Here is a 15,907-nt window from a genome sequence, read left to right as displayed (position 1 = left end):
CACTATGTCAATAGGTTAGTACCAAAAAATGATATAAAATGATTATAAAACATCCAAGATTGATAATATAACAGCATGGAACAATCAAAAATTATAGATACGTTAGAGACGTATCAGCATCCCCAAGCTTAATTCCTGCTCGTCCTCGAGTAGGTAAATGATAAAAATAGAATTTTTGATGTGGAATGCTGCCTAACATGTCATCTCATATTCTTTTCTTTATAGCATGGACATTTGGACTTTTATATTGTTCGAAGCAATAGTCTATTTTTGACATGATAACTTAAATACTCAAGCATATCAACAAGCAACCATGTCTTTCAAAATATCAATGCTAAAATAAGCTATCCCTAGCCCATCATGCTCAATCATTGATCCATTCGTGAAACACACTCGCATATTAACTACACCCAATGCTCAAATACGATCATAGTGCCTCCTAGTTGGTGCTTTTATAAGAGAAGATGGAGACTAATTCAAAAATAAAAAATGCATAAAGTAAAAGAAAGGCCCTTCGCAGAGGGAAGTAGGGATTTGTAGAGGTGCCAAAGCTCAAAGCGAAAATTGACAGATAAAAACATTTTGAGAGGCATACTTTTCCCACCAATGAAAATGACTTAGAGTTCCCAACACTTTCCATGCTAGATATATCATAGCCAGTTCCCAGACAGAAATTAAAGTTTATTCTTTTTTCCACCGTACTTTCACTTTCCATGGCTAACCGTATCCACGGGTGCCTTCCATACCAACATGTTCCAAGGAATTTATTATTTGACAACATAAAGTAAATTCATTTTTCATTTCGGGAATGGGCATCCCTAATACCTTTGCCTTACTCTCGTGCAATGATAAGTGAATAAACACTCATCGTGAGAATAACACATCTAGTATGGAAAATATTAGCCACCCCTCACCGCCTCGCGAGCGGTACGAGCACACAAAAGAGAAATTTATTTTGAATACTAGAGATGGCACATACAAATTTGCTTAGAACGGCAAAAGAATGCCGCATATAGGTAGGTATAGTGGACTCATGTGGCAAAAATGGTTTAAAGGATTTTGGATGCACAAGTAGTGATCATACTTAGTGCAAAATGAAGGCTAGCAAAAGATTGAGAAGCGACCAACCAAGAAACGAATAATCTCATAAGTGAGCATTAAGCATAATTAACATCGAATAATGCACCACAAGTAGGATATAATTTCATTGCATGACTATTGACTTTCGTGCTTACATAGGGAATCACAAACCTTAACACCAATATTCTTACTAAAGCATAATTACTCATCAACATGACTCACATATCACATCATCATATCTCAAAAATATTACTAAGAATCAAGTTTATTTTGTCCAATGATCTTCATGAAAGTTTTTATTATATCCTTCTTGGATATCTATCACTTTGGGACTAATTTTCATGTGTTGCTTTTGATAAGCTCAAACAAATATAAGTGAAGATCATGAGCATTATATTTCTTTCTCTCCAATTAATTTAAGTGGAGCAAGAGAGAATTTCTTCAAAATTTTACTAACTCTCAAATAAATCTAAAAGAAGCAAGAGAGCATTTCTTCAAAAATACCAAAGCGCACCGTGCTCAAAAAGATATAAGTGAAGCACTAGAGCAAGTCTATAGCTCTTAAAAAATTTAAGTGAAGCATAGAGAGCAATTCTAACAAGTCATGGCATAATTTTGGCTCTCACAAATAGGTGTGTCCATCAAGGAATCAAGACTTAAAACACAAAATAAAACAAGCAAAGACTCATATCATACAAGACACTCCAAGCAAAACACATAGTATGTGACGAATGAAAATATAGCTTCGAGTAAAATACCAATGGTCGTTAGAAGAAAGAGGGGATGCCACTCGGGGCATCCCCAAGCTTAGTTGCTTGCTCTCTTTGGATAATAGCTTGAGATGTCGGGGCATCCCCAATCTTGGGCTCTTCTTACTCCTTATTTCTTCATCCATCGTAAGATAACCCAAAACTTGAAAACTTCAATCACACAAAACTCAACAAAACCTTCGTGAGATCTGTTAGTATAAGAAAGAAAATCACTACTATAAGTGTTGTAGAAAACCAATTCATATTTTGTTCTTGCATTATATCTACTGTATTCCAACTTTTCTATGGCAAAAACTCATCAAAGAAAACCATAGAATCATCAAAACAAGCACACAACGCAAAGAAAACAGAATCTGTCAAAAACAGAACAGTCTGTAGCAATCTGGATATTCTGAATACTTTTGAAACTCCAAAAACTCTGAAACATTAGGATGACCTGGGCAATTTTTATATTAATCTTTTGCAAAAAGAGTAGGTATTTTATCGCTCTCTGGTTACAAATGAGAATTGTTTTCGTGAGCGCGAAAGTTTCTATTTTTTAGAAAGATCAAACAACTATCACCCAAGAAGATCCTAAACGCTTTACTTGGCACAAACACTAACTAAAACATAAAAACACAATCATAACAGTATTATGATTGTGCTAACACTCAAGAACAGAAAGAAAAAAGTAAAAATAAATTTTATTCATTGGGTTGCCTCCCAACAAGCGCTATCGTTTTATGCCCTTAGCTAGGCATAAGATTTCATTGATGCTCACATGAAAGATAATAATTGAAACAAAGAGGGCATCATAAAACATGTGCCAAACATATTTTAGTCTAACATACTTCCTATGCATAGGAATTTTATAAGCAAATAAATTATTAAGACAAGAAATATCTAGCATATGCAAAGGATAGGAATAAAACATTGAAAATCTCAGCATAACAAGAAGTAATTTAGTAACATAGAAATTTCCACAACCATATTTCCCTCCCTCATAATAATTACATGTAGGATCATACTCAAATTCAACAATATAGCAATCATATAAAAATTTCTCTTCCTGATCCACATGCATAAAAGTTTTATAATCTTCCAAGATAGTGGGATTAACATCAACTAAAGTCATGACCTCTCCAAACCCACTTTTGTCAAAAATTTCATAATATTGAACACTCTCCAAATATGTGGGATTATTTTTAGCTAAAGTTGACACTCTTCCAAATCCACTTTTAATATTATCACAAGCATAACCATCATGAGATTTAAATAAATTTTCAAGATCATAAGAATCATTATCACCCCAGTCATGATCATTGCAACAAGTAGTGGACATAACAAAACAAGCATCCCCGAGCTTGGGGGTTTGCATATCACTAACACAATTGACATTAATAGAATTTACAATAACATCATTGCAATCATGTTTTTCATTCAAGGGGCTATCATGAATCACTTTATAAATTCCTCCATTTAAAACTTCATAAAGATAATCTAGTGAACTCAATTCACTAGCAATTGGTTCATCATAATTGGATCTTTTGAAAAGATTAGCAAGTGGATGAGGATCCATATCAATTGATTTTTTAGCAAGCGAAGATGCAAGCAAATAGAAGACACATGGCAACACAAGCAAACATGAGATCTGACGAGGAAACAGTGAACGAAAAAGAGGGTGAATAAAACAGCAAATTTTTGTGAAGTGGGGGAGAGGAAAACGAGAGGCAAATGGCAAATAATGTAAATTGCAAGGAGATGAGATTTGTGATTAGGAACCTGGTAGATGTTGATGATCCTCCCCGGCAACGGCGACAGATATTCCTTTTGATGCGGCTTGAAGCTACATCGGTATTTCCCTAAAAAGAAAGGGATGATGCAGCACAGCGACGGTAGGTATTTCCCTCAGTGATGAAATCAAGGTTATAGAACCAGTATGAGAACCAAGAAACAATACGTAAATGGCACCTGCACACAAATAACAAATACTCGCAACCCGACGTATTAAAGGGGTTGTCAATCCCTTTCGGGTAACGATGCAAAAATTGGCAAACGAACGTGAATAAATTATAGTAGATTGATAGATCAAACGCCAAATAAAATAAATAAGAATAAATTACAGCAAGGTATTTTTGTATTTTTGGTTCAATAGATCTAAAAATAAAAGGCAAATAAAATAGATCGCAAAGGCAAATAATATGAGAAAGAGACCCGGAGGCCGTAGGTTTCACTAGTGGCTTCTCTCGAGAAAAATAGCAAACAGTGGCTAAACAAATTACTGTTGGGCAATTGATAGAACTTCAAATAATCATGATGGTATCCATGCAATGATCATTATATAGACATCACGTCCAAGATTAGTAGACTGACTCCTGCCTACATCTACTATTATTACTCCACACATCGACCGCTATCCAGCATGCATCTAGTGTATTAAGTTCATGGAGAAACGGAGTAATGCAATAAGAATGATTACATGATGTAGACAAGATCCATTTATGTAGAAATAGACCCCATCGTTTTATCCTTAGTAGCAATGATACATACGTGTCGGTTCCCCTTCTGTCACTGGGATCAAGCACCGTAAGATCGAACCCACTACAAAGCACCTTTTCCCATTGCAAGATAAATAGATAAAGTTGGCCAAACAAAACCCAAATATCGGAGAAGAAATACGAGGCTATAAGAAATCATGCATATAAGAGATCAAAAAAACTCAAATAACTTTCATGGATAAAAAGAGATATATCTGATCATAAACTCAAAGTTCATCGGATCCCAACAAACACACTGCAAAAAGAGTTACATCATATGGATCTCCACAAGACCATTGTATTGAGAATCAAACGAGAGAGAAGAAGCCATGTAGCTACTAACTACGGACCCGAAGGTCTACAAAGAACTACTCACGCATCATCCGAGAGGCACCAATGGAAGTGGTGAACCCCTCCGTGATGGTGTCTAGATTTGATCTGGTGGTTCTGGACTCTGTGGCGGCTGGAATTGATTTTCATCGACTCCCCTGAGTTTTCTGGAACATTGGGGATATTTATAGAGTAAAGAGGTGGTTCAGGGAGCACCCGAGGTGGGCATAACCCACCAGGGCGCGCCTGGGCCTCCAGACGCGCCCTGGTGGGTTGTGCTCCCCTCAGAGCAGCCCCCAGGCGCTTCTTCAGCCCATTGGTTGTCTTCTGGCCCAAAAAACCCACAAAAAGTTTTGCTGCATTTGGACTCTGTTTGGTATTGATTTCCCGCGATGTAAAAAACATGCAGAAAACAACAACCGACACTTGACACCATGTCAATAGGTTAGTACCAAAAAATGATATAAAATGACTATAAAATGATTATAAAACATCCAAGATTGATAATATAACAACAAGGAACAATAAAAAATTACAGATACGTTTGAGACGTATCATAATAACATCCCATAATGCAATAAATATCAATATAAAAGTATGATGCAAAATGGACGTATCAGTACGCCGCAAGGCTGCTCCACCCCCTTCTAGTTCTCCAGCGGCATCTACTTCTGGATGTCGAAGCGTTTTCGGATTGATGATCTCATATGTGTGTGTGATCCATAGAGAGATCGTGTTTTTCGATCTTTGTTCGAGGGACAGTCCAAGGGAGGAAATTATCACTGTTGGAGGTTGTAAATCATAGCTGCGGGAAGATGCATCAACGGATCTTCACCAACTCTTCTTCCGCTGCTACTCTGAGTTGGTAATGATATGATCTAAACCCTTTGCATCTTCATAGTGTTCCTATGAACTTGATCCGTAGGACGATTTTTTTGGTCTCTACTATGTTCCCAGAAAGTATAGTGTCATGTACACCCGATATTGCAAAAATGCAATGTAAACCCAACATTGAGTGCTTTTAACTATCCAGCATGTAGTGACATAGAGTCTACAACTCAAATAAGATCAAATAAGGTCTAGCCCTCTCAAGGATAGGGGCGGTGTCCTTATCCACCGTGTATGAGCATTGTGACTTGGCGCCGTGAATATATAAAACTTGGATCGAAATCAAAGCCCTCTTTTAAGCACATTAGTCACATACAAAGTGGGATATATCAATGTTTGCATCATCCAGGGGTGTGTAGACTCATGAATTGAGTCACACACCCTATTTCTACACATACATCCAAATTAGATAACAATTTAAGTATAAGTGTGTGAGCAATATTTCACTCCAAGCTTTGAGGCTCGATGATAGTGAGCTCATGCCTTAACACACAAAATCTAGTTTCACCCTAGGGGCTTGGTGAAGATGCCCACTAATTGTTTATCCATCCCCACATAACTTGTCCCAATTTTTGCTCGAAGCACATGATCCCCAAAGAAGTGTTAAAGATTCTATGTGTTTGGTTTGGAAGTATTGGACGAGGTTGTTGGATATGGATATTGCAGTTTCATTATCACGCAAAAGAGGCACCTTGTCAAAGATCACATCAAAATCCCTCAGTGTTTGCTTCATCCACAATAATTGGGCCAACAATTACTGACGACAATGTATTTGACTTCTTCTTTTTGCGAGAAAACTTCTAATCTATCCATCTTCAATCACAATAGTGTATTCTCTTCAATGGTGTAAACGGAAACAAAGATTTGTTTCTTCGAGGCCCGACTAACTAACATCTCCCAAGGAATTGGGATGTTATGGAGGTGGACTTCCTATCTACGCGATCTCTCGTGTAATTTGAATATGAATAACTTACGAGATCAAAGGTGGCATCCTTAAATATACCAAAGCCCAAATTTTCAGGTATAAACAAGATATCTAGGGTTTCTTAACCATCATAAGACGTCTCTCTGGAGTGACTTGAAATATGGCACACATGCACAAAGATAATGCAAGGATCTAATCATAGATCAATATATCTTTTGATCCACTGGTCTACCTTCTTCATCAATGTTAGTGAAACCAGATTCATGGAAGGAAAAGACTGACCGATGAATGAGGATAATTTATTGGCGCAAAATATGTCTACACACCAGCTTGGTAACAAGCAAACATCAAATTGTTATTTAGGGATGATTTTTTTGGAAATCCCTTTTGGAGCTCGGGCTGCAGTGAGGCCTCCAAATTCAAATTTGAAATTTCATTGAAATTCATATTTTTACATTTCAAAAATTATGAAAAAAATTACAGGTATATATGAAGGCATAATACATATGTGTGCTTATTTTCAGTTGAAAATACATTGAAATAAGGGCTGTGCAAAAAAGATAAATCTGAGGCTGTTTAACACATGATACTATCCATCCTCCCAGGCCATGAATTTGTCTTTTTTGTAGAGGTCGCAACTCAAGGTATTTCATCATGAATTTTTACACACATGTGAGTAACATCCTTACATACACGCATATTTTTTTCAGAATTTTTTGAACCATAAAAGTTTGAATTTGATTTTTTAAAAATAAAGGCCTCCATGGAGCTCGGCCTCCAAAACGCCTTTCTCTCTTTTTTTTGTTACTACGATGCGAACAAGAATTCATCTTAATCGACGCATAATCAAAATGCTCCTAGTTGTCATTTTGGCATTCAATAACATATGAAGTTATGGACACACTATCATGTTATTCTAAATTTAGATCAAAAGAAACAAACAAAGACAAGATATGAATCTACCTTCTTAATTCGATTCCAACTTCATACACATTGTGTGCTAATTTAACATGACATTTTTTTATTTGTGCAACAATTTAGGCACATGCTTTGTACAAATTCCTGTTTCTTTATGCTTTGCATAAATTCAAAGATTTCAAATAGGCGTCTTAACATCAACACATTGCTAGCACATTAGCATGATCAAAGTGGAAGAATCATGTCTGAAAATGTGGTCGGTAAAAAATAGTACTCCGTTAGATGTGGAATAAAGCCGTTGAAAACGAACCGTTAGAATAGAGCTGTTGAAAAAAATGAACGTTTAAATTATTACCATTGGTATTGTAACTGTTACGAAACAAATATAATCTTTGTAAATCGTAGTAAATAAATCGCTGTAAATAGGGGTGATTAGAAATTAGTAGAGAGGAAATCTTTTTAACGGTGGTCTATATAAACAGGGAGGGTGAGAGAGATGCTCACCATCAAGCCTCCAAGCGGCGATTTTGCTCTCACAACACTCACCAGCTGTCTCGTCGGAACGAGAAGGTCTTAAGCGCCGGTCTGACAGCTGTGCCCCCACAAGCACTCGCTGACTTCCCCCACCCCCACCCGCACCCGCACCGCATGGATTCCTCCGCCGGTGGCGGCGGCGTGGAGCCGGCCCGGTCGCTGGAGATCGCTGCCAAGCTCCTCGCCGCGCGCGACCTGGTCGGCTGCAAGCGCTTTGCGGAGCATGCGGTGGACGCCGACCCCCTCCTCCCCGGCGCCGACGAGCTCCTCGCCGTCGCCGACGTCCACCTCGCCGCCCAGCGCCTCCTCCCCTCCGGCCGCCCCGATCCCCTCGCCATCCTCCAGCTCCAGCCCAACCCCGACAGCGCCGACGTCAAGCGGGCCTTCCGCCGCCTCGCCAACCTCCTCGCCCCTCGCCGCAATCCCCACCCCGGCGCCGACACCGCCCTCCGCGCCGTTGAAGAAGCCTTCGCCCACCTCTCCGAGAGCACCTCCACCGGCGCCGCTCCCGCTCCTGCTGCTCCCGGCGGCGCCTCCGCCGCAGAAGATACGTTCTGGACGGTCTGCCCCCACTGCTGCCATGTGCACCAGTACGAGCGCCTGCTGGTGGGGCGCTCGCTCATGTGCGCGAGCGCCGGGTGCCGGCGAGCGTTCGTGGCCACCGAGCTCCCGGCTGCTCCGCCTATTGTGCCCGGCACCGACTTTTACTACTGCGCCTGGGGTTTCATCCCAATGGGGTTTCCTAAGCCCGCTGATCTGAGTACTGACTGGAAGCCCTTCTTCCCGATGCCACGGGATTCATCTGCTCCACAGCCAGCATCTCAGCCAGCACCTACGGATAATTTTGGTAAGCAGAATGTTGGGAATAATGTTGGAGTTGGACATCCTAATGCCAATGCACCGCCATCAAATGCACATCCTGGGAATAAGAGTGCTGGTGGTGGCACTGTGGCAGGGCCGCCTAGAGGTAAAATCAAGAAGACAGCAGCCCGCAAGAAGGTTGGGGGAGGCCTCAAAAAGCATGCTTCTGGCGGTGTGGAGAGCGGCATTGAGCCATCTTTGCTTGGGCCTGATTGGAGTGAAAATGCAGAGACTGGACACACTGAGAATTCAAGAGGAATTAACATAAATGAGGTGGCAAAGGCAACTGATGACAGCATGATGTTGCATTTTGGTGCGGATGGTGACATTGGGTTTGATTTGGATGTTGATGCATCAGATGATATAATGGAGAATTTGCAGAATCTGCCGTTCCTGAGGGAAGATGACAATTCCAGGAGGATGTTTTAGTTGATGCGATTGGTGAGGTATATTCCATCAAAATGGTGTAGGATAGCATGGTTGGAGGAATTCCTACATAGACTGCTCCTTTGCTGTCACTTCTGCTTTTAATTTCGTGTCTGTCATGTTAGTCTTATGTTGTGTGGTAATCAATCCTACGTCTATGGGTAGCTGGTAATCTGTTGTAGCATCTAGATGAGTTCTCCCAAAAGTCTGTAGACTGTAGAATATCCCCAGATTAGTTTGGGGATTCATAGTATTTGTCGTCCCCGAAGCAAAGCAACTTAGGGAACTTATGGTGAAGCAAATAAGGCACCCTGCATGGATGAAAGAAAGTAAGTTTAAGGCTCGCCTTTATTTGTAAGGCCATTGTTTGCAATTAGCTCCTGATTGCATGATTCTATTTGCACTCTTCATACTACATAAAGTTGATTATGTGATGCTTTTGATTTGCGGATGCATGCCCATGGCTATTAAATGGTGATCCCTATTCAACAATTCACCAGCCTTATTGTTGTCCTGATCATCATGTTGTTAGTACAATTCATCTTATTGATATTTCATTTTATTGCCTGTTTATCATATAATTTATTTTGATCAGAATTTACATCAGAAAAGCACATTATTACGTTTTTGCTTGAATTTTTTGTAAAACTGTGAAGCGTATGCAAATGTTACACTGGTCACGTGGAACAGTTATGAATTAGACTTGTGATAAAGCTCGTAGGTGGCTATAGCAAAAAAAAAGTAACAGTAACTAAATGTCAGTTTGCTTCTTTTATGTGGACTTAGGTTCTGTAACACTTGGTGGGCTTACAATATGTATTGTGCTAATACTGTATCATACAGTCAATGAGCTGCATTTTATAATCTTTCAAGTTAGCTTTAAGTTGTGTTTTCGTATGCTCCTATCAGGAAGTTTAATAGAATAATACTTCATAAAAATGGTCCATAGAACCGTCTAAAAATTGTCTGCAAAGTTTAATTGAAACTGCAGCAAACCACAGCTGTGGTAATTTCCAGAGATGTATTGAACTTTTTATGCAACAAATTCTTGTCCTGAAACTGTGTCACCGCATCCCTTTCTCTGTGTGGTTCATCATATCCTCGAATTGCATGGACTATCTACTGGCTTTTTGCTCGGATGAATATATTCGAGTTTGAACTGATGTTTACGCCCTTTTGTTTCAGATATCTGGACTGCAAAAGCTTTTCTCTGGTGACATCAGTGGAGCCTTCACCACCCATCAAAAAGCTGAATAAGAAGAGCGAGCGGATTGGTTTAGGGACTATCAGACATCAGTAGCTTGCAAAACATACTTGCTCTTTTCTGTTGTTCGCTTAGATGTTCGTCTCCTAGCCTGAATCGTGAGCGGAAAATTCTAGCGGTGTCTGTTTTTGCGACTTGTTCGCCGTGTTAATTATCAGGCTCCAGTGTCGCGTTTTATCCTCGAATCGCAGTCCTGTCTTTTGCTGCTGGAGTTGTTGTGTTTCTGTGAGCGGCAACTCTCTCGAGTGTTTCTTTCGTTCCCTAGAAAAAAGAATAGTTTGTTGCCTGCACCCTGCATGTTTGTTGTGTGCCTCGAATCCTGAATTCCTGATGTTGGAAGTGTGGGAACGAAACGTCGTACCCAGTTCAGGGCGACGGCTACGTGTTATAAAGACAGGTTCAGGGCGACGGCTACCTGTTATAAAGACAGGGGCGCAACTCCCTGATAGCGTACAAGTTGTTGGGATTGAAACTTGAGATACAAGGGATAAGCTACTTGGAGTACAAGAGATAAACTAGAAGAAGAATATTGTTACAGCGAATATCTATCTAGTCTATGCGGTTGCACCAGAATATATGGCTGAACCGAACCACCTTGACACCATAGCAACGCTGTTTAACACTCTTCCTTAATCACAACTTGGTCAAGTGATTGCGCTTAAATTCTTCAAAAAAAAAATCGTAGGCAATGCTTTTGTGAAGCCATCTGCAACTTGATCTCGTGAATGCACAAAGCGGATATCCAATTGTCTCTTTGCAACTCTTTCTCTGACAAAATGAAAATCTATCTCAATGTGTTTTGTCCTGGCATGAAAAACTGGGTTAGCAGACAGATAAGTAGCACCCAGATTGTCACACCATAAACATGGGGTTTTGGTGTGCTTCACAACCGGCCCTCTCAATATGGACTGAACCCAGATAATCTCAGCAGTAGCATTTGCTAATGCTTTATACTCAGCTTCAGTGCTAGATCGTGATACAGTAGCCTGTTTCTTTGCACACCATGATATAAGATTTGGTCCAAAGAAAACTGCAAATTCACCAGTGGAGCGTCTGTCATCTATGCATCCTGCCCAATCAGAGTCAGAAGAAGCACTGACAAGAGTTGATGAAGATTTGGTGAATGTAAGACCAAGACTCATAGTATTTTTCACATATCTCATTATGCGCTTGGCAGCAATCCAATAAACAGTAGTGGGTGCATGAAGAAATTGACATACTTTGTTGACTGCAAATGATATATCTGGCCTTGTTAAGGTGAGGTACTGAAGTGCGCCTACTAGACTTCTATATCTAGTACTATCCTCTTTGACCCAAGAGATCTCCCTCTTCAAGTGACAATTTTTTTGTGCTAGATAAAGGAGTTGGGGAGGCTTTACATCCTTGCAAGCCAACTCTTCTTACCAAATCAGCAGCATACTTTTCTTGAGAGAGATGAAAACCATCTTCGGTTTTCTTTACCTCAATCCCTAGGAAAAAGTGTAAGTCTCCCAAATCTTTAAGAGCAAACTCAGCACTTAGGTCTTTCAACAATCCTGTCACTGCTTCATTAGATGAACTTGTGACAATAATATCATCAACATAGATAAGAACAAAAATAGATGTTTTGAACTTATTATAGATGAATAGAGACGTATCAGATTTTGAAGGAACAAAATCAAGTGCTTGTAGTTTCTGACTGAGACGAGAATACCATGCCCTGAGAGCTTGCTTCAATCCATATAGAGCTTTACAAGCTTAGACACATGAAAGGGTTTATCATTGTTCTCAAAATCAGGAGGTTGTTTCATGTATACTTCCTCTTCCAGAACACCATGAAGGAACGCGTTTTGTACATCTAGTTGTCTGAGACTCCATCCCCTGGAAACAGCAATAGACAGTACAAGACGAATAGTAGCAGCCTTAACCACTCGACTGAAGGTGTCCTCATAGTCTATGCCATATCGCCGTTTGAAGCCTTTTGCAACAAGTCTGGCTTTGTAGCGATCTATGGTTCCATCGAACTTCCTTTTGATCCTATAAACCCACTTACAATCAATCAAATTTTTACCTCGCCGTGGAGACACAAGATGCCACGTCTTATTTTTCTGAAGTGCCATGTATTCTTCTTCCATGGCCTTTTCCAGCGTGTATCCCTGAGAGCTTCATCAAGCGTACCAGGTTCACCTATAGTACACGCTAAGCCGAACTTAGTTATTTGTTTGTAATTGACGGGTTGAATTACTCCCTTCTGTAGCTGTGTACGAGGTTGATCAAAAGAGGCGGCGTCGTTGGCGAGCACAGAAGATCCAGCCTCTGGATCAGACAATCCCGAGGCAGATCCCCCTGGCGCTCCTGACGCACCAGCCGCGCCAGCAGCTGTGTCAGCGGGATCTTCTGTGGCGACGGGTGATGCTGAAGCTGTGACGGGAGGCGCAGAAGATCCAGACCGCGTGGAGACCATGGGCCTGACCGGATCCGCCTCGGATCGCACGCTTGTCGTGGGCTGGGGCGAATCCGTGCCGGATCGCGCGCCCAGCTGGCGACGTATGTAGTGGCGGGGTCCGCCCGTGGGCTAGCGGGCTGAGGGCTCCTGCCGCGTGGCCTCCAGGGATTGGTGCGGGCCGGACGCCGCTTCTGGCCCAGATGAGGCGAGCCGCGTGGCCGCTGTTGGGTCGCTGTCGCCACGCCTGACGGGCGACACGGGATCTGGCGCGCTGGCGCCCTGCTGCGACACAGATCCCGGGGCAGATTTGCTGCCACGCTACTGGAGCTCCAATCCCGATGAAGATCTGTTCCCCGCTGTGTGACACATGAAATGTGGGTTGTTTGGGTTGATTTCTTCACCGTTCTCTGTGATTCCTTCGCCATTTTCTGCACCATTGCCATCTGCATCATCACAAAGCTCAAGTGCACGGTTATGAGGATTAGTCATCACATGATCATTACAGTTATTTCTCCCTTGATCTAGACCGGTGAGACTAGGTGGTAAGAGAAGAATTTCTTGACGAAGTAAGGCACCGTCATTGGGATGAAGGGTGGCAAAGGGAAATTTTGTTTCATCAAAAACAACATCTCGTGAAATATAGACGCGTCTGGTTGAAACATCAAGGCACTTTACGCCTTTGTGTTGAGCACTATAGCCAATGAACACACATTGTTTGGACCTAAAGCTGAGTTTTCGATCATTGTAAGGGCGAAGATTGGGCCAACAGGCGCATCCAAACACACGGAGAGAAGTGTAGTCTGTTTTGGTGTAGAGAGGCCTTTCAGTTGGAGTTTCATTGTTGATAACACGACTAGGTAGCATATTAATGATATGAACTGCTGTGAGAAAGGCCTCGTCCCAAAATTTTAAGGGCATGGAGGCGCCAGCAAGAAGGGAAAAACCAACGTCGACAATGTGTCTGTGGTTGCGTTCAGCAGACCCATTCTGCTGATGGGCATGAGGACACGACACATGATGAGATATGCCAAGTTTTTGAAAAAAGGAGTATAGCTTCTCGTATTCGCCACCCCAATCAGATTGGAGGGCTATGATTTTGGTGTCGAATTTCCTTTCAACTAAAGCTTGGAAATTAAGGAAAACTTGGCATACATCAGATCTTTTCTTAAGAAGATAGATCCAGTTAAATTTGCTATAGTCGTCAATGAAACTCACATAGTATGTACGTCTACCAACAGAGGAGGGAGCAGGTCCCCACACATCAGAAAAAAAAAGTTGCAAAGGCTTGGTAGAAATACTTGTAGAAATAGGATAAGGCAACTGATGACTTTTAGCTCTCTGACAGGAATCACAAATTATTTCAACATCACGCTCTCCAACATATGGGAGCTTATTTTTCTTAAGCAAACGCTCAAGTAAAGAAAAGGATGCATGTACTAATCGATCGTGCCACCGTGTAGAGGAGACTTTGGTGGCACTAAAAACTTGTTTATTGAATCTTCGAATCTCCGGAATCAATGGGTAAAGCCCGCGAACACATCTACCTCGATATAGCACCCTCCTCGTGGCCTGATCCTTGATCAAAAAGAAGAAGGGGTGAAACTCAAGAAAGACATGATTATCAATGGCAATGTGATGAACGGAAAGAAGACTCTTGGAAGCACTAGGAACATGCAAAAAATTTCTGAGATGAATTTTTCTATGAGGGGTTTTAATAATAGAATGGCCAATGTGACCAATCTTCATACCTTCTCCACTAGCAGTGTGAATATGATCTTGGCCGCGATACTTCTCGCGCATGGTCACCTTTTCCAGCTCACCGGTGATGTGGTTCGTGGCTCCGCTGTCGACGTACCAGTTCGTGTCAACACCATATGAGGCTTCAGCTGCCCCGGCCACTTTTTCATCTTAGGACGGTGCATCATCATCATCCTCAAACCGGTACCAGCAATCTTTAGCTGAGTGTCCCAGCTTACCATAGATTTGGCACCGAACAGCGTCCGGGCACGATCTGTTGCTGTTGGAGGAGCTGGTGCCCCGACCCCTGTGTTGTTGGAGGAGGGCTGGCCGCCGCCGCGCATGTTGTTGCCGTTCTGGCCGCCGCTGTTGCCCCCGCCAGAGCTCTTGCCCTTGTGGCGAGGGGGTCCACGGTAGCGAGAGCCGCCGCGACCGCGGGTGGCGATGGTTGCCGAAGACGTGAAGCCACCTCCGGTCCCTGCCCCTGGGAACAAAGCCACCCTTTGATCAAAGTTACTCATTTGAGCAAACAATTCATCAAGCGTGACCGGGGTGGTGCGGGCGTCAAGGGCAGAGACCAGCAGCTGGTAGTCCATGTCGAGGCCGTTGAGGATGTAGGAGATCAGCTCGTCATCCCGAAGTGGCCGATCCGCCGCTGCAAGCTCGTCGGTGAGAGAGCACATGTGCGCAAAGTACGTGGCCACTGATTGCGTCCCCTTCTGTGCGTTTGTGAGGGCGGCATGGATGTTGTTGATGCGGGACATCGAGGTTGACGAGAACATCCTCACCAACACCATCCATAGCTCATGCGCGTGGGTGATCGCGGTCACCTGTACGAGTACTTTTTTGGACAGATTATTCAGAGGATAACCCAATACCTGCTGGTCTTCCCTGATCCAAAGTTGATGTAGAGGATTCGGGGTGGTCTCCTCCTTGCCATCCTTGTCCTTGGAGACGACGACCTTGGCTGGCTCTGCCATGCTCCTGTCCACATACCCGAAGAAGCCAGCACCGCGGAGTTGAGGCGTGATCTGGGCACGCCATAGGATGTAGTTGGTGCGTGTGAGACGCTCGGTGACTTGGCCAGAGAGGGTAGGGTTGGAGGCGCAGGAGGAAGCCATGGTAGGAGGTTTCGGTGAAGGAGAGAAAACCTAGATGTAATGGAAGAGTTAGGCTCTGATTACCATGTGGGAAACGTCGTACCCAGTTCAGGGCGACGGCTACGTGTTATAA

General features: G+C 42.4%; 1 protein-coding gene and 2 pseudogenes across 2 annotated transcripts; 1 reads left to right on the top strand and 2 right to left on the bottom strand.

Moving 5' to 3' along the window:
• Positions 1 to 7,941: 7,941 nt before the first annotated feature.
• LOC125536212 (uncharacterized) lies at positions 7,942 to 10,689 on the top strand. Of its 2 annotated transcripts, none has more exons than XR_007294936.2 (2): positions 7,942 to 9,577; positions 10,434 to 10,689. XR_007294936.2 is itself a non-coding variant. In XM_048699393.2 (2 exons), the coding sequence occupies exon 1, from the start codon at positions 8,076 to 8,078 to the stop codon at positions 9,249 to 9,251; it is 1,176 nt and encodes a 391-aa protein (XP_048555350.2). In that variant the 5' UTR covers positions 7,943 to 8,075; the 3' UTR covers positions 9,252 to 9,268; positions 10,434 to 10,689. The 2 variants fall into 2 exon arrangements, 1 of the variants encoding a protein (XP_048555350.2); XM_048699393.2 differs by having other exon boundaries at positions 7,943 to 9,268.
• A 4,050-nt stretch (positions 10,690 to 14,739) lies between these two features.
• Positions 14,740 to 15,456, bottom strand: LOC147984237 (uncharacterized; annotated as a pseudogene).
• Positions 15,180 to 15,317, bottom strand: LOC125541930 (small nucleolar RNA Z247; annotated as a pseudogene).
• Positions 15,457 to 15,907: the final 451 nt, after the last annotated feature.

This window comes from Triticum urartu, chromosome 2A (genome assembly GCF_056163025.1).
Source record: "Triticum urartu cultivar PI428250 chromosome 2A, HENAU_Tu73, whole genome shotgun sequence".
In the NCBI taxonomy this organism is placed as follows: Eukaryota; Viridiplantae; Streptophyta; class Magnoliopsida; order Poales; family Poaceae; genus Triticum; species Triticum urartu.
The sequence above is the reverse complement of the archived record's forward strand: the minus strand, read 5'-3'. Positions and strand labels throughout refer to the sequence as shown.